General features: G+C 38.9%; 1 protein-coding gene across 2 annotated transcripts in view; it reads right to left on the bottom strand.

Annotated features, from left to right (window-relative positions):
* XPOT (exportin for tRNA) overlaps positions 1–22,433 on the bottom strand; it is a 38,088-nt gene extending 15,655 nt beyond the window's left edge. The window contains exons 1-13 of one of the 2 annotated variants that reach the window (XM_049625904.1): positions 22,036–22,433; positions 18,799–18,932; positions 14,707–14,789; positions 10,890–10,946; positions 10,130–10,199; positions 9,181–9,399; positions 6,556–6,740; positions 6,287–6,455; positions 4,305–4,541; positions 2,231–2,269; positions 2,042–2,104; positions 985–1,109; positions 138–282 (exon numbers count right to left, since the gene is read on the bottom strand). In XM_049625904.1, the coding sequence (XP_049481861.1) occupies positions 138–282; positions 985–1,109; positions 2,042–2,104; positions 2,231–2,269; positions 4,305–4,541; positions 6,287–6,455; positions 6,556–6,740; positions 9,181–9,399; positions 10,130–10,199; positions 10,890–10,946; positions 14,707–14,789; positions 18,799–18,858 (1,452 nt within the window). In that variant the 5' untranslated portion in view covers positions 18,859–18,932; positions 22,036–22,433. Of the gene's footprint in view, positions 1–137; positions 283–984; positions 1,110–2,041; positions 2,105–2,230; positions 2,270–4,304; positions 4,542–6,286; positions 6,456–6,555; positions 6,741–9,180; positions 9,400–10,129; positions 10,200–10,889; positions 10,947–14,706; positions 14,790–18,798; positions 18,933–20,462; positions 20,526–22,035 lie in introns of those variants that run through there. The other variant, XM_049625905.1, reaches the window with a different exon arrangement.
* Between the last annotated feature and the right edge of the window lie 1,396 nt (positions 22,434–23,829).

Here is a 23,829-nt window from a genome sequence, read left to right as displayed (position 1 = left end):
AAGTTAAGACATCTGTCCTTAATTCATTGTAACATCAAAATACCCCAGTATTAACAGATGCTAATTAAGGAACTCCCATTAGCTTGCAGTGAAAACAGAAAATTATGTTCAAAATAAATGATCTGTAGTATACTTACAGTTCGCATCATATCCTGCAAAGCACTAGCTTTTGAAACATCACCTGAGAAGTGAGCACCATGAGATACTGGAAGAGCTTCTGCCAACATATACAGCAGTCTTATTGCTACTTCAACCTCCATAAAACGTGTAGTCTGCCAATTCCTACCAAGAGAGAACATGTACATGACATCTGCATATAAACATTCTATAGAACACCAACAAAAGCCTCTTTAGTTATTAAGAAATCATAGTAATGGTTAATTTTAACAGGCAACAAAATTACATCACAAAATTAGAGATGACTCGTGATACATTTCGCTGTTTATGTTCCAAAAGCAGTGTTTTCCCCACAAGGATCATCATAAATGGAGACAACAACAACACGGACGGAGCTAGAGAGGATAATGCTAAGTGAAATAAGCCAGAGAAAGACAAATGCCCAATGACTTCACTCGTATGTTGAATTTAAGAAACAAAACAGACACAGGAAAAAGAGATAAAAAGAGAGCAAGACAAACCAAAAAACAAAAGAGAACTAGAGAATAAACTGATGGTTACCAGAGGGGGGAGGGGGAGGGGATGAAATAGGTGAAAGGGATTAAGAGTGCACTCATGGTGAGGAGCACCGAGTAATGTGTAAAGCTGAATCACTATAATGTACACCTGAAACTAATATAACACTGCAGGTTACCTAATACAGGGATTAAAAAAAAGATAATTGGAGTCAAATGCATTGCTTCAGATACAACATAAGACCTTGGCAAATAACAAAGATTAATAAATTACACGAATCATGCACTGTAGACCATCATCACGGAGAAAAGGGAAGAGGGAGACCACTTACAAAAACAGGCACACACTTACTGCAGTGTAGAACTAAAAACTCTGCGAACAGAAGCCAGCAGTAGCTCCGGTGAAACTTGAGCAAGCCTGTCCAACAACAACTTCAGTTGTTTTCTGTATTCTACAAACATGGCTTCATCTTCACCCTAAGACAGATTTTTAAATTCTCATTTTAAAACTTAAAAGACCTTAAAATTCATGTAAATGGTTCATTCTCATACAGTTTTCTGCATTTGTAAATTTAATATGCACTTTTTTCGTTAATATTTATTTACGTAGGAAAAATTACTACGTTTAGTAGCCTTTCCTCCCCTGCTCACAACAAACATTTCTGAACACAGCCCTAGCCCTCAAAAGCCTAGAGCCAGAAACAGTATAGGGAGGAGGTTAAGGACAAGAACCTAGAGGCAGAATGGATTCACAATGGGCTTCACGAAAGGTTCACCACCTTATTCATACTCCTTGTATCTTGTAATATCTTATAAAGATATTGTATATAACAAGTTTTGTACTAAAGTGCGCAATTTGTTCATTATCATCACCATTACCTTTTTATAGTCCAAAGTTTTTGAAAGCCTCAGATGGGGAATTGAACACTTAGCACATTGCAAAATAGTATAAACCACGCTTGAGTTGATAGAAAGTACTTGACGATCCTTGTGTGTAAAATAACTCACTGGCAACCCTGGACAAGACTTGTAGCTACAAGAAGTCCAGAGAGTTAAGTGCTTCATTCCCACTTTCCCATAGACACTTATGATCTGAGGTCCACTGACAAGGTCTCAACTCATCACTTCTATTAAATACAAAGTGAGATATGATCAGCAATTGTATTGTCAATATTTTACGAAATTCAGTGCTACAATAAGTGTTTTAAAAAGGGATAAAATACCAAACAGGCATTTTTTGAGGGTATTATGAAGGATTATGAGGCTTCTATTAATTTCACCTAAGGTGGAGGTCAATATAAGCAAGAGTGTTAAAATGTTTGTTTTATTTAAAGAACTCTAAGCAAAACTGAAAATGTTAATTTGAGGTAAGCGAATAAAACTGATTTCTTCCCAACGAAAATCCTTACCTCATTTTCAAAGTTATATTCTTCATCGTAAGTCAGTTTTTTCATAACGGCCAACATGATTGCCTAAAATTAAGAATAAATATCTTGGGTCAGTTTCCTTTGACATATTTTGAAGTTGTTATATTTCAAGACAGACTGCAGTCACAAATTCTGGTATCACTTTATAAGAAGCAAAAATAAGTCAATTACCTCTACATTAGCTTTTTGCTGATCTGAGAGCACTGTAAGCTGTTAAAAAAAAAAAAGCAAGCAATAATTTATTAGGTTTCCTAAAGTCGTACTCATCAAAATGTTTTTTTCATCAATTAAGACCTTTTAAAACATGCACACAACTTTTGTGGAGGGCAGTTTGGTAGTACCTTTCTGCATTTAAAATGCACCTAACCTAAGATCTAGCAAGTCCATTTCTAGTAAATAACTTGACACATAGATGAATTTCAACTCTAAGGATTATTTATAATGTATTCAGCAAAGAAGTTTACAGGACAGTAAAGTATGGTCTTCCCTTATTTTCAAACAAGGCAAAAAAAAAAAAAAAATGCTAGAAATCCATTAAGAGACATACAGTGGAATTACCAATAGTCATTTTAACTTTCTTCACGTCTTTCCATTACCTAAAATTTCTTAAGGTATGTATGCAGACATCTGTTATGTTTTCAACAATAATACAGAAGCTAAACTCAGTTTGGAAAAAAATCATTTTAAGCTGGACTTGATTCAACTAATCAAATGTAAATAAAATAGCAACGGTTTTCTCATCTAATGACATAATGAGAAGTTATTAATTTGTTTTTAATAAATCTGCCCTGCTGTGTGATTAAAAAAAAAAAATTTACCTATTTATTTTGAGTGAGAGAGAGAGAGAGAGAGAGAGAGGGGTAGAGAGAGAATCCCAAGCAGGCTCTGCATTGTTAGTGCAGAGATGTGGGGCTCGATCTCAGGAACCATGAGATCACATCCTGAACCAAAATAAAGAGTTGTATGCTTAATCACTGAGCCACTAGGCACCCCAGGGCCTGCAGCCTTTTAAAAATTACTAACTTCTTGAGGAGCTGGGTGGCTCAGTTAGTTAAGTGTTCGACTCTTGATTTCAGCTCAGGTCATGATCTCACAGTTTGGTTCATGAGTTCAAGCCCACTGATAGTGTGGAAGCTGCTTGGGATTCTCTCTCTCTCTCCCTCTCTCTCTCCCCAAGCAGGGTCCCCCTGCTTGTGCTCTCTCAAAATAAATAAAATTAAAAAACCCTTTAAAACGACAACAACAACAAAATCAGCAACTTCTCAGGGCACCTGGGTGGCCCAGTAGGTTGGGCGTCTAACTCTTGATTTCAGCTCAGGCCATAAACTCATGGTTTGTGGGATCAAGCCCCATGTTGTAGGGCTCTGTGCTGACAGCACGGAGCCTGCTTGGGATTCTCTCCCTCTCTCTACCCCTCCTCTACTCTCTCTCTCTCTCAAAAATAAACAGGGGCGCCTGGGTGGCTCAGTTGATTAAGCCTCCAACTTCCACTCTGGTCACGATCGCACAGTTTGTGAGTTTGAGTCCCACGTTGGGCCCTGTGCTGTCTGTCAGAGCCTGGAGCCTGCTTCAGATTCTGACTCCCTCTCTCTCTGCCCCTCCCCACGCTTGCATGCACGCTTTCTCTCTCTCAAAAATAAATATTAAAAGAAAAAAATGAACAAAAATAAATAAATGGCTACAAGCCCTAACATGGAGACTATTACTGTCTACATTTTAAGTCCTTATTGGAAACAACTCTGTAAGGAGAGATTTTTAATTGTAAAAAATTATTTATAAGAAGTAACGTATATTTAGTTAAAATAACGAATGATGTTTAACAAAATTTCTACTATATTTAAAACCAACCACAGGGGCACCTGGGTGGCTCAGTCGATTAAAGTATCCGACTCTTAGCTCAGCTCGGGTTTTGATCTCAGGTTCTTGAGTTCAAGCCCTGAGTTGGGCTCCACGCTTGGCATGGAGCCTACTTAAAAACAAACATACACAGATTCAAAATGAAAAAATAACGTAAACCTACAGCTAATTCTGGAGCTTGTTAAAATCTAGCAAATTTTAGATTCTGGCCATTCTCGTTTTCTGGCTAAGAAGTTGGAAAAAAAAGAAGATGGAAAGACATTAATATTTAACAGTAAATGTAGCTAGCTAGTAGAATGACAGGTATTTTCTTTTTTCCTATATTTTTCAATTCTCTGTGGCTCTTCTATATTATGTACGGGACAAAAAGATTAAAACAAGGACTTACCTGTTTCAAAATATGAAGATAATCATAACAAAATCCAATAATATTAGAAGAGATGTCATCATCTTCATGAATTAGTAGCTGCAGCATCAGGGCCACTTTTGTTTCAATAGCTTGTAGTGCCTCTTGAGCATTCTTGATATCCCCATTCTTAATTAATTTAGTCCAACTAACTATCAAGGACTGTCCCATTCCATTTACCAGTTTAGAAAATCTGGCCAGGAAGTCAACATCTTCTTCCTACAAGCAATCAAAAGAGACCTCAATTTAAAACCTCCCACCTAAGAGTAAGAAGAAAAACTCTATCAACTTTAGTATGAGTCAAGTGACAATTCTACAACTCGATTTTAAACTTAACAGAAATTTAACTATTCTACTACCTGGACTGGAAACTCATTGACTTCTTCTACTATTATTGGCCATTGGTACTCTTCCAAGCGATTCTTTCCAACGGTTATGTGCTTCTACTGCCAACGTTATAAAAGCTTAAAAAAAGAGATCTGTGGTTTCAAAACCTTCTGTCTAAATTGTTTGATTTAGTAAATATGCTATAACAGTTAATGTCACACTACAGTATAACAATCTGTAACAGTCCTTTCTGAAACTATGTGAGCCTCAACTATGCTACAGAAAGATAGAACTGCCATTATAACCACCTGCCTAAGGTCATACCAGTGTTAAGAGTCAGAACTTAAACTTCACATTATTTTCATTAATTATTCTTATGATGATTCTTTAGAGATTTTAGTTTCATCATTTTAGGTCTTTTACCGCAGACTAAATAAGACAATTGTTAGCAATGTAAGAAAACACTACTATTCTTCTGTCGGCAAGGATAACGGTAGAGCTGTACTACTGACATACCAGCAATTCAAAGATTTCTTAGTAATTTTTTATCACTGTCACAGGCAAAAGAGAAACCTTCATGGGGTGCCTGGCTGGGTCAGTCAGTTGAGCATCCAACTTCGGCTCAGGTCAGGATCTCACGGTTTGTGAGTTTGAGCCCCACATTGGGCTCTCTGCTGTCAGCACAGAGCCTGCTTTGTTTCCTCTGCCTCCCTCTCTCTGCCCCTACCCCACTTGCACTCTTTCAAAAATAAACATAAAAAAAAATCTTAAAAACAAAACCCCTCCATATTCTGTTTCTAAATTACTTATTTACCACACTCAGAGCCCTCACTCTGTTGGGGCTACAATGTACATAGCTCAAATGAATAACAATCAAAAGTATGGTGAAAATGTAACATTTATAACGGGGTATAGTTTTGGTCAAAACACACTGCTATGTATATAGGATATTCCTTGCTATTTAAAGGACAGACCAATGGTATCAGATTCAACTGGGAGTTTGTTAAAAATGCACAACTGCAGGTACCATCCCAGGTCTTCGACTTTAAGAACTGGTATAATAGGGGCGCCTGGGTGGCTCAGTTGGTTAAGCGGTCGACTTCGGCTCAGGTCGTGATCTCGCGGTCCGTGGGTTCGAGCCCCGCGTCGGGCTCTGTGCGGACAGCTCAGAGCCTGGAGCCTGTTTCAGATTCTGTGTCTCCCTCTCTCTGACCCTCCCCCGTTCATGCTCTGTCTCTCTCTGTCTCAAAAATAAATAAACGTTAAAAAAAAAAAAAAATTAAGAACTGGTATAATTATATATATATATATATATATAATAGATATATAAATATATGTGTGTATATTATATATGTATTATATATATTATTATGTATACATTATAGTATATATATTATATATATGTCATAATATGTATTATTATATATGTAATTATTAAATACAACAATATAATTTACTGTCCAAGGCAAATGCTACAGCGAACATTATGGCTTTCTGAATACAGTGTTTCCTTATTTATAATCTCAAGGAGAGTTTACAACATTGGGGAAAAAAGGAAAAAAGAAAGCGTATTTAAATTAATACCTGTCCTACTTTGTTCTAACAATTTTGAAAACTTAATACATAAATTTACCGACCTGGTCAATGCTGAAAAACCCAGCAGACTGTAATACTTGACACAAAGATTCTACTAGTTTCATTTTATCAACAGGATCCATTCCTTTATTTACAATTTCAAATAAACAGTCACATGCTTCTTCCCGTAGAACTTCTATTGACATATGACCTAGCAGCATATTTATAAACCTGGCAACAGCAGAATAAAACTGTTACAACATTTTCAAACACATGAGTTTTACACACTGTATTTTGTAGACTTAAATCCTGATAATATATGTATACTTACCTATCATTGGCTATAAGGGATAAGTCTATCCAAGAGACGTAAGCCCCAACTACCTCAAGGCACTGACATGTCACTTCTGAATTAGTATACTGATAATTTTGTAAGATTTGGTACCATGATTCCACTAAGTTTGGAATGCACTGCTCCCTCATGGTATCTTTTATTAGAGTATTCCTACGAGCCTCCTAAAAAACAAAATAAAACATCTTATGCATCGAGTAGATTACCACACAAAATAATTTTTGACATCTGAATAGTTACACAAATTTCCTCACTACTAAACTTCCAGACTTGTTAACACATTCCCTGCCACTATTTTCTATTTCTCAACTCTAAAATCATATCCTGTGATTCTTTTAATTTCCTTTTTCTGTTGCATTCCACAGCGCCAGATTTCTTATTAGACATAAACCATAGGGGCGCCAGGGTGGCTCAGTCAGTTAAATCAACTTTGGCTCAGGTCATGATCTCATGGCTTGTGAGTTCGAGCTCTGCATTGGGCTCTGTGCTGACAGCTCAGGGCCTGGAGCCTCCTTTGGATTCTGTGACTCCCTCTCTCTGCCCCTCCCCTGCTCATGTTCTGTTTCTCTCTCTCTCTCTCTCTCACAAATAAACATAAAAAACAATTTTTTTTAATAAAAAAACCCAACTATAAATAAGCATTACTTAGAAATCTAAAGCGTATGATAAAAGGTACTTGTCAATTTATACAAACATGATTATTTAACCTACGTAAGAGAGTGGAAATTTGTTCTTAATTAAAATTTTTTTGAGTATAGTTGACTTACAATATTACAGCAGTTTCAAGTATACAACATAGTGAATCAACATCTTTATACATTCTGCAGGAATGGTAATAATTTAAATGCATAATAATAACCTTTACAATTTTAAGTATTTCTGACATATGACTTTATTTTACACATTTGAATCAAGGAATTTTTTTTACTGTTTATTTATTTTTGATAGAGAGGGGCAGAGAGAGAGGGACCACTATAGTGCAGAGCCCAATATGGGGCTCAAACTCACAAACCGTGAGATAATGACCTGAGCCAAAGTCAGACACTTAATTGATCCACCCAGATACTCCTGAATCAAGCAATTTCTATTGTGTCCTTTAAGAAGAAGGTGAAGGGTGCCTGGGTGGCTCAGTCAGTTAAGTGCCCAACATTGGCTCAGGTAGCGATCTCACAGTTCATGGGTTCAAGCCCCATGTTAGCTCTGTGCTAAGAGCTCAGAGCCTGGACTGCTTCAGATTCTGTGTTTCTCTCAAAAATAAATAAACATTAAAAAAAAAAAAAAAAAAAGAATAAGGAAAAAGTGCGGTGCCTGGGTAACTCAATCAGTTAAGCATCTTACTCTTGATTTTGGCTCAGGTCATGATGTTGCGGTTTTTTTGTGAGATCAAGACCTGTGTCAAGCTCTGCACTGACATCACGGAGCCTGCTTGGATTCTCTCTTCTCTCTCTGCCCTTCCCTGCCCACGTGCTCTCAAAATAAATAAACCATTAAAAAAAAGTGAAAGAATAAGGAGAAAAGTTATATCAGATAATGAAGAAATAAAGACTAAGGTGATGGGCTGTGTAATTGAGAATACAGAAGAAAGGGCACAGATTGATAAGCAACGATACCTCCTCACTAACTATATAGCAGGAGTAAATACAGACTGCATTGCTTCAAAAATTCCTAAGAGAACCAATTTGTGTAGTTCATTGGAGAAAGTACTTGCCTCATTACAAAACAAATGAACAAAAAAACCCAAAAACCACCAAAAAAACAAAAACAAAAACAAAAACAAAAACAAAAAACCTCTAAAGTAATACTCTAATTTCAACATACACTTGGGGGAAAAAAGCCAGTTCAAGTTCCTTTGTAGAACAAAATTAAAAATGGGTGAATTTATAATCGTTGCAAAAATTTGGGGATACCTGGCTGGCTCAGTTGAAGAGCATACAACTCTTGATCTTGGGGATGTTTGAGCCCCATGTTGAATGTAGAAATTACTAAAATAAATAACAAAAAAAAAAAAAAAAAAGAAAGAAAAAGAAAAGAAAACGTGTCTCCAGGGATGCCTGGGTGGCTCAGTGTGTTAAGCATCTGACTTCAGCTCAGGTCATGATCTTACAGTCCATGGGTTTGAGCCCCATGTCAGGTTCTGTACTGACAGCTCAGAGCCTGGAGCCCAGTTCAGATTCTGGTGTCTCCCTCTCTCTCTGCCCTTCCCCTGCTTGCACTCTGTCTCAAAAATAAACGTTAAAAAAAAATATTTTTTTTTAATTAAAAAAAAAAAAAGAAAATGTGTCTCTGAATAAAAGAGACATCCCACTCTTTTTTTATTATGTGCCCATCACCTCCTACAAAATCTTCATTAAAAACTAACAATTACAGGCACTTGGGTGGCTCAGTTGGTTGAGCATGCAACTCTTGATTTCAGCTCAGGTCATGATCTCACGGTCTTGGGACTGAGCCCTGCATTGGGCTCAGCACAGAGCCTGCATGGGATTCTTTCTCTCTCCCTGTCTGCCCCTCTTGCGCTCATGAACTGGATTCTCTCACGCATGCTCTCTCTTTCAAAATGGATAAACTTAAAAAAAATCAACTAACAATTAATGGGAAGTTACTTGCCTCTGATGTATGCACCACATCACGATCCACCAACTCGGAATCAATTGCCATGAGGATTCGGAGGTACAGATCTACTCCCCTTGGATTTAGGTCCACTACTGAGAGAATGTCAAAAAAAAACTTGGGCCATCTAGTGAGATATTCTGTAACAAAAAGCAAGGCGAAGACTTGGGCTGCTTTATTTCGTATAAAGGTCTTCTCTGGTTGGGGATTCAGCATCTGACAAACAGAGAAATTGTCCTTGAAATCAAATGTAAACTGGAAACTCTCATACTGTTTTCCTATTTATCATCGATAGGCAAAAACTCACCAAACCTCTACACAGTCTAGATTAGCTATGCAACAAATATGCTTAAAAATTACCAAAGTATTTAAGTGATTACCCAGGTGGAAAAGAGTCAAAGATGGTTACTTCTCTTTCTCACACTTTTAGAGAAAAGTTTCACATGTAGAGTTTTACTACTTACTCCTTTTACTAACTGCTTTTCTTCTAGCTGTTTGCTCTTTAAGGAAAATAAAAATTCCACCTACATAACTACTACTTTATATGTTAAGATTAGTTAAAATTAACAAAAAAGAACACAACATGAACAAAAAACTCTAAGATCCCCCCCCCCCCCTTTGTAAAGAGGCTGTCCAGGAGGGCTCATGTTTAAAAGTAAACAAGTATCTGTTTCTGTCAAGTAGTTAAACAACAACAAACTATTTTAAAACCAAGTTTCAACAATGTGTCATGGAAAGCATGACAGTTTCAGTTATTGATATAATTTTAAATCATTGCTAGGCTTTCTTATACCCATGATCTTTGAAATCAGCACTTTCTAAAAGAGCTATGGGATCAAATGGAGGATAAATATCCAACATTTTTGAGGTAAAATTTTAAACTCTTACAAAACTAAAAATTTAAATATCTGGCAATTTGAGGTACGGAATAAAATTACTAGTTTACCTGAGCTTGAAGCCAAGAGATGAGCGTCTCCCTAATTAGTTGTTGCTGAACTGTAGTTAGTTCTGAGTATCTGTCCAAAATAGAGAAGAAAAATTGTAACGCCTGTATTTGGTGTCTGTGGTTTAAAAAGTAACAGCCTCATATATTTGAAAGGGAAAATCTATGTAACACTCAATTACTTAAAACTCCCTAAAATAAATTGAGAATGCTTCTCATCATGGCTTTAAAGAAAAGACGGGTGGGCCTGGTAGGTAGTATATCAACCACTGATCTTAGTTTAAGGTTCAGCTCACGTGAAAATAAAATGGGAGCTGTGGAATTTTTCAAATGGAAATATGGCTATGTTTTGAGGTCTGTGACTTACAAAATAAATCGACAGGCAAACCAAGGGTCCTCTGAGCAGTGATTCACTGTTTTCTGCTTAATTGAGGCAGGTTTCTAAATGCAAACAGCCACACTGCCACTAACCTCCAACAGAGTTATCATGTAGAAAACAGGTTTGCTGTTGCTAGATCTTCTGATTTTTCCAGAGAAGCTTGAAATCTAATTTGTTGTGTGAAATGTCTGGATTTTTTATTGTAAACAATGAAGTCAGTATTTTTAAAACACTTTGGAATAAATCAAAACACATCTATAAACTGGATGTGACTTATGCACTCTCAACCTACAGCTTATATTATGATTTTCCCAGAAAAAAACTAACTTAGAAAATGGTCTCTCCTCACAAATTTCAGAGTCAAAACAGTGAGAAAAGCCTTACTTGTATTTAACTTGATGTTCCAGTACTTGAAAGCAGAAAAACTTTATGTGATCATCACTGAAAAAGAAAAAAGGAAAACCAGGTTAGAACAGAATTTAGAGAAAACAAATCAAAAGTAAAATACTAGTGAAACAGCTGAAAAGTTTCTCAAAGGAGACCTTTGGCTTCCTTTCTACCTCTTGATCTCATATGTTACACAGATATCCATTTGTTTAGAACTTCAATATTATACAATGATGAATATTTCCATTAAATCTGATAAGCAAAATGATGACAAAAATTAAGATGCAGCTTAAGTATACCGCTTTGCGAACAGAAGGGATTCCCCCTAAATTCTAGATGTTTGGATTCCTGTAACAACTCCTACACTTTACAACAGAAAGGCTAGAATAGGGGTAGAATAACAAATGGTCAAATACCCAGAGATTGATTCCAACAGAGATTAGTAACTGAAATCATACTTAAAATTCAACCCTAGACAGCTCCATTGCACCAAATCCAAAACGAGCAGTGTCACTCGGACTAGTAGTTCAGCCTCAAAATGTCATACAGAAAACCAAGTTACAGATACACTGCCCTTGTAAGAAGGGAGCAAAAATCAGTTATCTACCAGTTTTCTACTCTCAAGGGTCTCTCTAGGGGTGATGCAGAGCTGCAGTGAGTCAACTACAATCTCTAACAAAATCCATTTAGAGAACAACAGGGGTGCCTAGGTGGCTCAGTCGATTTAAGTGTTCAAGTGGGTTTCAGCTCAGGTCAAATGGTCTTGCGGTTCGGTTCGTGAGTTCGAGTCTCCCATAGGGCTCTGCGGTGGCAGGGCGGAGCCTGCTTGGGATTCTCTCTCCCTCTCTCTGTCCCACCCCTGCTCTCGACTCTCTCTCTCTCAAAATAAATAAATAAACAAAGCAAAACCAAAAATACCAGCAATAACAACAATCTGTTCATGTAGTGTAGTTTGTCTGGGCCAGCCTTAATAATCATTGAACAATTTTTCATATCTAAAGCTAACTGGTAAATACAAGGATAGGCAGTATCTTAATTTAGACTACATGAATTAACTAAACAAAATAATTTCACACACAAGAAGTTGAAACAATCTTTTAATTAAGTTAGGTTTAATTACCACCTCTTCTGAGAACTTAAGGTTTCTTTTTTTTTTTTTTTTAATTTCTTTTTTTTTCTTCAACGTTTTTTATTTATTTTTGGGACAGAGAGAGACAGAGCATGAACGGGGGAGGGGCAGAGAGAGAGGGAGACACAGAATCGGAAACAGGCTCCAGGCTCCGAGCCATCAGCCCAGAGCCTGACGCGGGGCTCGAACTCACGGACCGCGAGATCGTGACCTGGCTGAAGTCGGACGCTTAACCGACTGCGCCACCCAGGCGCCCCCGAGAACTTAAGGTTTCTATCCTTACCATGGATGACACTGAAGCCTTAACTGAACTATAAAAGACTTAGGTTTCCACTGAAAAATATACTACAGAAATCCTTTTAAAAGCCAGATCTTATATCCTCTAAGGCATATAGATGTTCTCGAAATAAACTCTAACGTGGAGTACTTGGTTCCAACCGTCAACGGTGGCAACTCACAGCCACAGCACGTCGACTATGCCAGCTAGAAGCCATCACTAACACCCAGGGGCATCTACTGCCACCAGCAAGTTGTCTGCTTACCCTAAGTCAGCTGGGTTTCCCTATGCCCTACTATGTCAATTGTATGTCTTTTTTTTTTTTTTTTTTTTTTTAACGTTTATTTATTTTTGAGACAGAGAGAGACAGAGCATGAACGGGGGAGGGTCAGAGAGAGAGGGAGACACAGAATCGGAAACAGGCTCCAGGCTCTGAGCAGTCAGCACAGAGCCTGACGCGGGGCTCGAACTCACATACCGCGAGATCGTGACCTGAGCCGAAGTCGGACGCTTAACCGACTGAGCCACCCAGGCGCCCCAATTGTATGTCTTTTTCAGTTAAGTAACTTAGTTAACCATTATATAAACTAATGAAATGAGTATGAAAGTTCCTATTTTTGTAAAAATTAAGCTGAACGCTTTAAAAAGACTTCACAGGAAGTCACACTACAAAAAGGAAAAACCTTAGGACACTAATTCAAAGGGATACATGCACCCCTGTGTTTATAGCAGCACTATTTGCAATAGCCAAGACATGGAAGCAGCCCAAGTGTCCACTGAGAGATGAATGCATAAAGAAAAGGTGGTATAGATACACAATGGAATATTATTCAGCCATAAAAAAGAAAGAAATCTTGCCGTTTGTAATGACATGGATGAAGCTAGTGTATATAATGCTAAGTGAAATAAGTCAGTCACAGAAAGAGAAATACTCTGTGATTTCACTCATATGCGGAATTTAAGAAACAAATGAACAAAGGGGAAAAAATAAAAGCGAGATACATAAACCAAGAAAAAGACTTTTAATTATAGAGAACAAACTGATGATTACCAGAGGCGAGGTGGCTAAGGGAATGGGTTAAATAGGGAATGGGTTAAATAGGTGATGGGGATTAAGGAGGGCACTTGTCATGATGAGCACAGGGTGATCACTATATTGTACACCTGGAAACAATATAACACTGCATGTTAATTAACTGGAATTAAAATAAAAATTTTTAATAATTTTTTTTCCTTTTTAAGTTTTTAAAATTTATTTTAGAGAGAGAGCGTATGCCAAGCCAGGGGGAGGAGCAGGGGATTGGGGGGAGAGGAGAAGAGGGAGGGAGGGAGAGAGAGAAAGGGGGGGGGGGGGGAGGGGGGGAGGGAGAGAAGGGGGGGGGGGGGGGGGGGGGGGGGAAAGAAAGGGGGGGAGGAGGGAGGGAGGGGGAGGGAGAGAGAAAGAAAGAAAATGAATCTGAAGCAGGCTCCACATTCGGCACAGAGCCCGACACAGGACTCAATCCCCCAATCCTGGGATCACAACCTGAGCCAAAATAAAAAACTGGGACACTCAACTGACTGAGCCACTCAGGCACCCCTAAAATAAAATTTTTAAAAAGGGGGCACCTGGCTGGCTCAGTCAGTTAAGTGACTGACTGGCTCAGGTCATGATCTCACTGTTTGTGAATCTGAGCCCCAGGTCAGGCTTTGAGTTGATGGTTCAGACAGCCTGCTTGGGACTCTCTCTCCACCTGTCCCCCACTTGTGCTGTCTCTAAGTGAATAAACAAACAAAAAGAAAAATTAAAAAAATTTGATTATAAAAGGAAAATCCTTCTGCATATTTGATGTGGGCTAGATAACTAGAACACTTGGAGAGGTGGGGCTAAGTAACTAAACCATCTAACTTCTTCAATCCACTGGAGAGCCAAAGTGGAAACTGTAGAGGATGCATTATAGGTGTGATCAATGTAAGAATGATGAAGTGAATGGTAGTGGCATATACATAAAGGAAAGAGCTTGATTTAATATAAAGAAGCTGCTAAGTGAATGTGTATACACTCTAAATTTTTTTCATACTTTAAATTAAAATAAAAACTTAAGATACATACAATTTATGACTACCTCCTCTGCCAACCTTTTAGAAAACCATCATAAGGAAGTTCTTACTGCACTGTATTCCTGCTGGGATCTGCTATCGGGTGCAAAAAGCATACGGCAAAAGACAGACTTACTGAAAAGTCAATCCTGGAATGGCCAAATTATTAGTTTACTATTTTTCTCATTTCTACACTGAATGGTTTTCCAAAACACAAGCCATAAAATGTTTTTATGGAAACGTTTTCCAAATACAGGCAAATTTAAGAGTCCTATCAGGTTCACAGAAATTTAAATTCCTCTAAGTCATGCAAATTTTGTTTTAATTACCTGTATGTCCTTTGGGCCAGAGCTTCAGCACACACTTGCCAGGCATCTGGGGAAATCTTTAACTGCTCAAAATAGGCCAGGGCCTGTAAGATTACAAAGCCGAAAACACATGTGGAATGGTCAATCTCAGTGCCTTACTGATACTAAAATATTTTATGAGTAGCAAACCATAAACAAATCAATCCACCTAAAAAAAAAAAAAAAAAAAAAAAAAAGCTAAAATACTGGCTTCTAAGTATGTGCAACTTAGTGATCATTCCTAGAAAAAAGGTTACGTAAAAAGCAAATTCTATTAGTTAGATACTCCTGTTTCCTTACAGCAAAGAAGACAACACAAAAATGCCCTGCAGACCTCCGTGAATAATTAGGAGCATTAAGAGAAAAACCACAAGTGCTTTGTCAAGTGCTGTGTTCCTGAGGTATATGTAATTATAAAATGGTACATAAAGGGCATTTTTCCTATTTAATAGCAAATATGCTATTAAAGAGGTGATTACAAAATGAGTCCAATTACATGATATGAATTTTGGAAAAGTACTAACAATTGAAAAGCTTTAGGAAATGTTTCATATTTCTCTGCTTGGGAACTCAGGGCTTTGTTCAAAAATATAGTCAAGATTGGGGCGCCTGGGTGGCGCAGTCGGTTAAGCGTCCGACTTCAGCCAGGTCACGATCTCGCGGTCTGTGAGTTCGAGCCCCGCGTCAGGCTCTGGGCTGATGGCTCGGAGCCTGGAGCCTGTTTCCGATTCTGTGTCTCCCTCTCTCTCTGCCCCTCCCCCGTTCATGCTCTGTCTCTCTCTGTCCCAAAAATAAATAAAAAACGTTGAAAAAAAAATTAAAAAAAAAAAATATATAGTCAAGATGGATGAAGCACCAAGTCCATGTGCTCCTTACGAGATTGCTGGGAAAATGGGAAGGACTTCTGCCACTCTTCCAGTAGCCTGTTTCAAATGGCATCAATGGCAGATACAGATGTCACGTAGGACAATGGACAAATAGTAATCCTAGCGAGCTGTGAAAAGTACCTCAAACAGCCAAGAAAATAACACAAACACAGTGCTAGATAATTTTAAAGCTGATATAAACCTTGAAATGACTGATATAAACCTTGAAATGACGTAGAAAGAACATTACGTATTAGAGGAACCTAATTTTAATTAGTAAATATTTTTAAAGCTATGGTTTGTGCTCCAATAGTAATGAAATAAATTGTATAGCTCTTGATCAGCAATAAAAAAAAGACAGAATATCAGTACACTGCACATATTATGTTGCGTAAATTGTTTTAGTTATATATATGAGTACATGTGTGTGTATATATGTGTACATGTGTATACTGTGTGTATATATATATATACATACATATAAAATGTGTATATATGTACACATATATATACATACACACAGTATACACATGTAAAAAATATATTTACTTGGGGCACCTGGGTGGCTTAGTCGGTTAAACAATCCGACTTCGGCTCAGGTCACGGTCTCGCAGCTCGTGGGTTCAAGCTCCACGTCGGGCTCTGTGCTGACAGCTCGGAGCCTGGAGCCTGCTTTAGATTCTATGTCTCCCTCTCTCTCTGCCCATCCCCCACGCATGTTGTCTCTGTCTCTCAAAAATGAATAAATGTTTAAAAAAATTTTTTTAAATAAAAAATATATTTATTCATATATGTCTGTACACACACACATACACACAATCAAGATGTAAAATTTTTCCTTTAGGTTAGAGGTTTAAAAAAAAAGCTAAAAAGCTACCATATTTAAGTGATATTCTTTTATTATAATTGTATCAGTGAGGGATTAGGGAATGGGTTTTCATATGTGGTCTCACTGGCTGCTCCCACAAGTATAAATAATGGCTCTCTTTGAAAATTAAGACCAGAAGAACCCAGGCTGCTGCAAAGAATCTAGTTCAGTTGTTGTCTAACAATATTCCATGAAACGTTGGGTTTCCTTTAGGAACATTTATTGTCCCATTTAAGGACAAGGTGGAAGTCAATCATGTACGTTGCATTACCACCTAATGTATCACTTACCAAAAAAAAGGCGGGGGGGATTCAGTATATCACTGACCTACCAGTTTCTTTAACTAGTAAGTTTTAAGCCAAAGACAGCGATTCCATTAAAAAAGTGAAAATAACTTGAAAGTTTTCAGTTTTTAACTGAAGTCTTTTAACTCTGAATCCATGCATTACCAACATTTTAAAATAAAATTTTGTGGCAATGATGAACAAGTCAAAGCTTTTATCACCTATTTCTTTTATTTCATACCTTTTTTCTAATGCTCTAGATTGCTGCTTCTAAGTGGCAACAGAGGCACTTCAGCTACTGCCCCTGTAGAAAAACAGAACTATAGCCAGACAACTAAGAAATGGGGTTGGCACACAGTTATCTTACAATCAAACTGAATTAGTGTCCCAACTACTCATTTCCAGCATCAGAACTATTAGAACTCACTTTAAGATTCCTTCTTTTTTATCCTAATTAATTCCATTACTCAGGATGGCTTAAGGGGATCAAATTAAGCCTGAATTTGGATGCTTAATATATGCCTATGACTGATGGAACTCAATTTTATTGATAAAAGCGTAACTTTATATTAAAACTACTAACAATGCATTAGGTTTACTTCTCCAAAAAATAAAATAATTACACATTTAAAAAATGTGTTGGGAGAGGGTACCTGGGTGGTTTGATCTGTTAAGCATCTGACTTCGGCTCAGGTTATGACCTCTCAATTTGTGGGTTTGAGCCCTGCTTCAGGCTCTGCTGACAGCTCAGAGCCTGATGCCTGCTGAGGATTCTGTCTCTGTTTCTCTCCGCCCCTCCCCTGCTCACACTCCATCTCTCTTTCTCTCAAATATAAATAAGCATTTAAAAAAATTTTTTTAATCTGTTGGATTGTAGTATTTAATAAAAAATGAATAATTTCCAAAAGGGATCATAAAAAAAAAACAACACAAAAGACTATAATAACAAATACTAAAAGGCTTTTAATCATAGCCATACAATACCAAGGTAAACATCTATGATACTTCAACTATGTGACTAAGGGTTTGAAGATAAGGCAGCTTAAACTCCTGTGGAAAGAAATTTGTCTACACAGAGAAAACGTGATTTTAAATGTCTTTTGATGTCCTAACTAGTTTGTTAGGTATCTTGTAACTAGCCAGATATTTAAATCTCAATTCCTGTTATTGCCCTCAATGTGGAGGGCTTGTTACTTATTCAACAGCAGAGGCATGAAACTGTATTAGAAAGTACTTGGTTTTTTTTGTTGTTGTTGTTGTTTTTTTACTACTGAAGAAAATTCTGCTTAAAATTTTGTTTGTTTTTTTTTTTACTACTGAAGAAAATTCTGCTTAAAACCACAAAAACTGCAATACTATTTAGTGAGATTGTTAACCTCATTTAGCTCATTTGTAAAAAATATCCTTTGCTATGAGAAGTGGAAAGAGAAAAGGATTCTCCTTCCACTTACCCTATACTTCAAAACACCCACATCTTTAACAAATGTAATTATAGGCTTGCTCTTTAGATTCTTCTTTTATCATTCAGCTATAGCCATGATTACAGGTGTAGCCTACATTATGTTTAATTGTCCAAATATCCCAGCGCCCCATGGATTCCTTGTCATCTGACCATTTTATGTAACCTAAGACATGGCATATTCTAACTGCTAATTTACATGTCTGCCTGGACTAAATAACAAGGATGTTAAGTATCATTAACATCAGACCAAGCCAGGCAATAGAAAGATAAAATACGCATGTCTGTCACTATGGAAAGTTCTTCGAAGAGTCTTTGCATTACAACTTTTAACTAAATAGAAACAATGACTGATGTGACATAAAGAGCTGCCTTGAATCACACATGGGATTTCAATACTTGTTAAACCAACTTTTAAAACACAAATCACAATGCTCACTGTTTGTATATTCAGAATATATTCAAGTACATCAAATTTGTCTCCATTCATGTCTACTCAAATGAAATCTTCATCAGATGTATTTTTTTTTAATTCAAGTTCTCTAAAATGCAAATCTGTAGTAACCTTTAAAAAATGATTAAGCTGACTTAACTTACCCTTTGTCTGAAGTCTGAATCAGCATTTGGATTTAGCCCTAAAAGAGCCTGTTCATCCATCCCTGCTGCTATTCTTGGAGTTTTCTGATTACAATAGGCGTGCCCTCTGATCCCACAGAAGAATCCACAAACATCTGCACACACACACAGACACACAAAAAGTTGAAAGAAAACATTTGATAAACAAAATTAATGCTTATCCAGAATATCACAAGTGGATAACATTATGCAAAGAAGTTTAAATGTTAAAAGAACTTTTGAAAACTATCCAAAATTACAACTAAAGGAGCCCGTCTTAGAAGAAATACTAAATACTCCACAAATGTGTAATTTCTAAAAATCTAACATATGTCATTGATGTTCTCAAATTTTTCTTTAAGATCATGAATATAGGAAGTAACTCATCTCTAAACAGAAGTATCTAATTTATGCAATATTATTACCTCCAGTACTTAAAAGTACAACTGTGTGACTACACCAAAAAATGACAAGCCTAGATTATCTTATTATACTAATTTGCCCCTTTCCATTTGTCAATATCACAAACCTTAAAAAAAAATACAGAACTCAGAATGGCTAAATAGTGACCTCAGAGTTCAATATCCTTACTGGAGTGTCTACCAAGTACTTCAAGAGAAGTCAAAAGAGAAGTGGAGGAGTGAAAAACCAGGCATTTAACTTTTAAACAACAGACTCTCTTGACAGCCACTTTTAGAAATGTTATTTCACAAAACATTTTTTAATAGTAGCTATAAAAATTGATAAAGAACTTAATACGACTAGTCTTAAGAATATTTAGTCTCTGGAAAGCAATTCACTTTTTCACAATATATGGTCTAACGTTCTCAAGTAAGAACATGATTAAGTCCCAAAAGGCTACTTGGTTTTTGATACAATGTACAGTTGAGGAAACAAGGAACAAATTCTAAATAATGTGAAAATCACATTTATCCTCTCAATACCTATGAGGTAGAAAAACCAGGACTACTGCTCACATAAAATGGCTGTAGGGCTTTTTTTTTGGGGGGGGGGGTGTTTTAATTATCATAAACCAAAGAGAAGATCAGAGCCTAAAGAAGCCAAGAGACTAAAGGCCCGGGATGGGGGTGCACAGCCTTTCTGGGAGTGGTGAGGCCAGGATCTGATCTAGGTTAGAGGACCCCAACTACAATATGCTTTTCTGTCTTCCCCAGGGCCTGCCTGAAACAAATGATAAATCGGGTTATGTGCTGAGAGCCCTTGGAGAGTAAAGTCCAGCCCCTTCTTATTTCTAGATACTTGCAGACTACAGCAAGGCAGTGTAGCACCGCCCCCCCCCCCCCAGGATTAAGGTACACACACTTTTGAATGACTATTCTTCAGCTGAACCCAGCAAGGCCAGTGGTATTTGGCCTTTCATCTTTGCACTCACTGCTCTTTTCTTGTTACTTTGTTAACCCCTGCCTGTCCTTCAAAACTCAGCTTAGATGTCACCTCTTTCCAGAAAACTTCTTTGATCCCTATTGTCCAATTCTCCTAAACTGGATTAAATGCCCCTCTTAAGTGCTGATATGTTGTCGCTGCCTCCTTGTTTTCTCTCCATAATCTTGAAGGGAAAGAACTGTCTCAAATATTCACCATTATGCCTCTAAGACATAGAACATAGGCTTTGGGTTTGGAAATACCTGGATTTGTACTCCAATCTAGTAATTTTCAAACTGGGGCCACATGGACAACTAGGAAATCTGAAAAAAAACAGCCCTTTCTATGAAGTGGGAAAGAGACCATCTACCTCATAAAGCTGTTAAGACTTCAATGAGATAAGACATGTAAAGCATGCCTGGCACATAGTGGGCCCTCAACAGGTTATTTAGAATTCAGAGCTTGCCACATGGGGGAAGGGGACTACTTGGAGTAGTCTAGATTTATCATATACTAAAAAATGGGCATTTGAACAGATTGGAAAACACAGGTTTTCTTCCCTCACCCCTGCAAAAATGAAAATTTAATGATTCCTTGGAAAACTGCATACTCAGAAAATCTGAGTTTCTGTGAATTCCGTATTAAAACGTCCTATAAAATCATCTTGAATTTAGGGAAAATTGCTTAAGCTGAGTCGCTTTAGTTCTATCAAGTGAAACAGCACTGGTCTTAAGAAAAAAACTGGCCAGTAAATAACCTAAGGAAACATAAACTTGTTACCGTTGTCGGTACAGAAAGAATCCCCCATAGAGAGGCACTTGGATAAAAATCAATATGCAGTGGAACATAAATAAGCATAAAATGGTAAATTACCTACGTGTGTGTGCAAAGAACTGAAAAGTTACAACCTGTGCGAAAAGGTAACCATTCCCTCAATTAAAGGTTGTGCATGAACACTTAAAGTTCTAACAAGCCACGGACGTGCAGGCTTAAACATTTGTTACAATGCGATAAACATGTCAATTACGCATCCAGCAAATGTTGTGGAGGGAAGCAAGCAACATACTTAAAATACTGAGCCCTAACTATTCCTTGATAGCCATTAAAAAAAAAAAAAAAATCAAACAATCTGGGAAAGTTCCTCCACACCTACTAAAGACTGTTCAAAGACCAGGACTGAATCTTTCCAGTCTTTTACCACCACACTGACAAGTCGCTTTAATAAAACGTAACTTCCCCCAGTAACAACTAATTAGCACTTTCAAAAAGTACTTGTTTCTTCTAGTTATAGGGAACATCACGCTTGTCTACTCCTGCAAAACTGTGAAGGGAAGAGAAGAAATGGCGTGTCTGTGCTGGCAAAATTACTACACAGAAATACTACTTTTCTCCTTTTTGTCCTGGGGCTGGGGGGTGGGCAGCGAAGCAAGTTTGAGGTCTCCGCAGTTGAAACTGGTAGGACACGCTATTACAAATGAGGCTGGCCACCTTTAGTACATCAGGGGCCACAGATGAAGCCGACCCTCCTCGGCCGGCCTTGCCCCCTCCTCCCCCACCCCGTCCCTCCCCGAAAGGAGCCTCGTGGCAACTCGGGTGATGAAACACCGGGCAACGGGCGGCCACGCATTCGGGACGCGCTCCGCGGCGACGGCCGCGGTTCGTACCCACCCCCACCCAGTCCGCCCAGCCTTGGGGCGCACCTCCCTGGACGGCCCCCGGCCCGCACCCCAACCCTGGCGTGGGGGCTCCCCGGGCCAGTCCGCCCAGACAACTTCCCCGCATTCCCGAGCGGACCGAGGTGGATCCGGGTCCCGCCGCCCCCAAGCTTCGAGTCACCTTCCCTATCACTCCATCCCGCCTCCCCGCCTGCACTCCCGAGGGCTGGTCAGCGGAGCGGAGCGACGCCGCACGCAGGGAGCGGGGAGAGCGGCCCTCGTCCTTGTCGCCGTCGTCCTCCGCCACGGCCGCAGCGCTAATGCCGGAGACAGAGCTGGCTGGGGCCGCGCGCCGCTCCGCGTCCCCTGACGCCTTCTCTTGCGTGGCGCCGGACCGGCAACCTAGCAAGCAGGCGGGCGGGGTCGGCGCCCCAGGAAGGGAAAGAGCGCGAGGGGCCGGCTAACGCCGCCGCCGCCTCCGTCGCCGCTGAGTCAGCGCGAAGCGCGCTCCCCGCGTCGGCGCCGCGCGGGCCAGCTCCAGCAGCCTCATGGAGAGTGCAGACGGCAGCCCGCGGGCCCGGGCCGGGAGCCTACAACTCCCGGCATGCACGGGGCAGGCGGCGCTTCCGGGCGCTCGCCGGGCCTGTGGTGCATGCCGGGATGGGGTGTCCGGCGCGAGTCCCTCCCGCGCCGCTGAATCCTGGTGGTCCTAGCCGCAGGGTAGGGCGCGCTTAGCACGCTCCGTAAAGGCCTCCTCAGGTTAGCTGGTGGATTCGAGTGCGGCGCTCCTGAGATCCAGATGACGTGATCCAAACCACGTGTGATTCAGTTTAATTGCTCTTCCATGGTCCCACGTGTTTAGCGTCTAGGAGCGTGAGGATCCTCTCAGGGGCGCTGAAAATTCTTAAATTCCACTTGAAACGTACTAATATATTGTCATTGGTGAAAAGGAGAGCATTCTTAGGGAGTTCTGCTCTGCTCGTAGGTTACTTTTCTGGTAGTTACTTCGTTTATTCGGAGGCAGTATTGGTTCCAGCTGCCTAGATTTGAATCCCAGCCACAACCCCAACCTCTCCACCCCACACACTTGTTGACCTCAGTTTCAGGCACTTGACATTTTCTGTGTTTCAGTTTACTCATTTGTAAAATGGGGACAATAATAATACTGACCTCAAAGGGTTCTTGTGAGTATTCAGTTAATATATGCTTTTGCACACAATAAGTGCTCAATATTTAGGTTTCATTGTTGATTATTCACTACTGAATACAGACTAGGCAATAGTCACTCAGACTGAAGTGACAATTTGGGAGGGGAAATTCAGAAGAGATGTATAATAAAATTAACGTAACAACAGCTACATTTATTTAGTGACCCACTAGGTGCAAGACACTACACCACTCATATATACAATAGTTTCTATCACTGTTGCATCGCGTTTGTAACCTTAAAATGTCCTGCAAAGATTCCTGTCCTAGTTCAGCGTATATCTGGAGTTTAGCACATAGGATAATGCCAGCCTGTAGTTAAAACTCAGTGAGTAGATTATTGCATAGATCCTTATATTACCGGTGTTGGTCAACTATGGACTATGGGGACCAGATACTAATCCTAGTCCAAGTGGCTCCAAAGTCTTTAATATGTTTGGTTTATTCCACTTACCTACTATCTACAGTTTATCTAAAGTTTATCTAGTAATATTGGCCCTTTATGGTAGTTCAATAATCTAGGATTTAAAGAATCTTTCAATTTTGAAAACTCACATTATTTTGAAACCAATAAAGAAGCACCTATAGGGAGGCAGGCTGGCTGGTTCAGCTGGTAGAGCATGCCACTTGAAGCCCCACATAGGGTGTAGAGATTACTTAAAAATAAAAATTAAAAAAAAAAAAAAGCACTTGGTGGAATCTAATTGAGGAGGACCCAAAAGGGTTATTAAATCTGACAACTTTATTTAAAAAAATTTCTTTTTAGTAT

Source organism: Panthera uncia, chromosome B4, assembly GCF_023721935.1.
Source record: "Panthera uncia isolate 11264 chromosome B4, Puncia_PCG_1.0, whole genome shotgun sequence".
NCBI classification, from domain to species: domain Eukaryota; kingdom Metazoa; phylum Chordata; class Mammalia; order Carnivora; family Felidae; genus Panthera; species Panthera uncia.
This window is presented reverse-complemented; position numbering and strand designations above follow the sequence as displayed.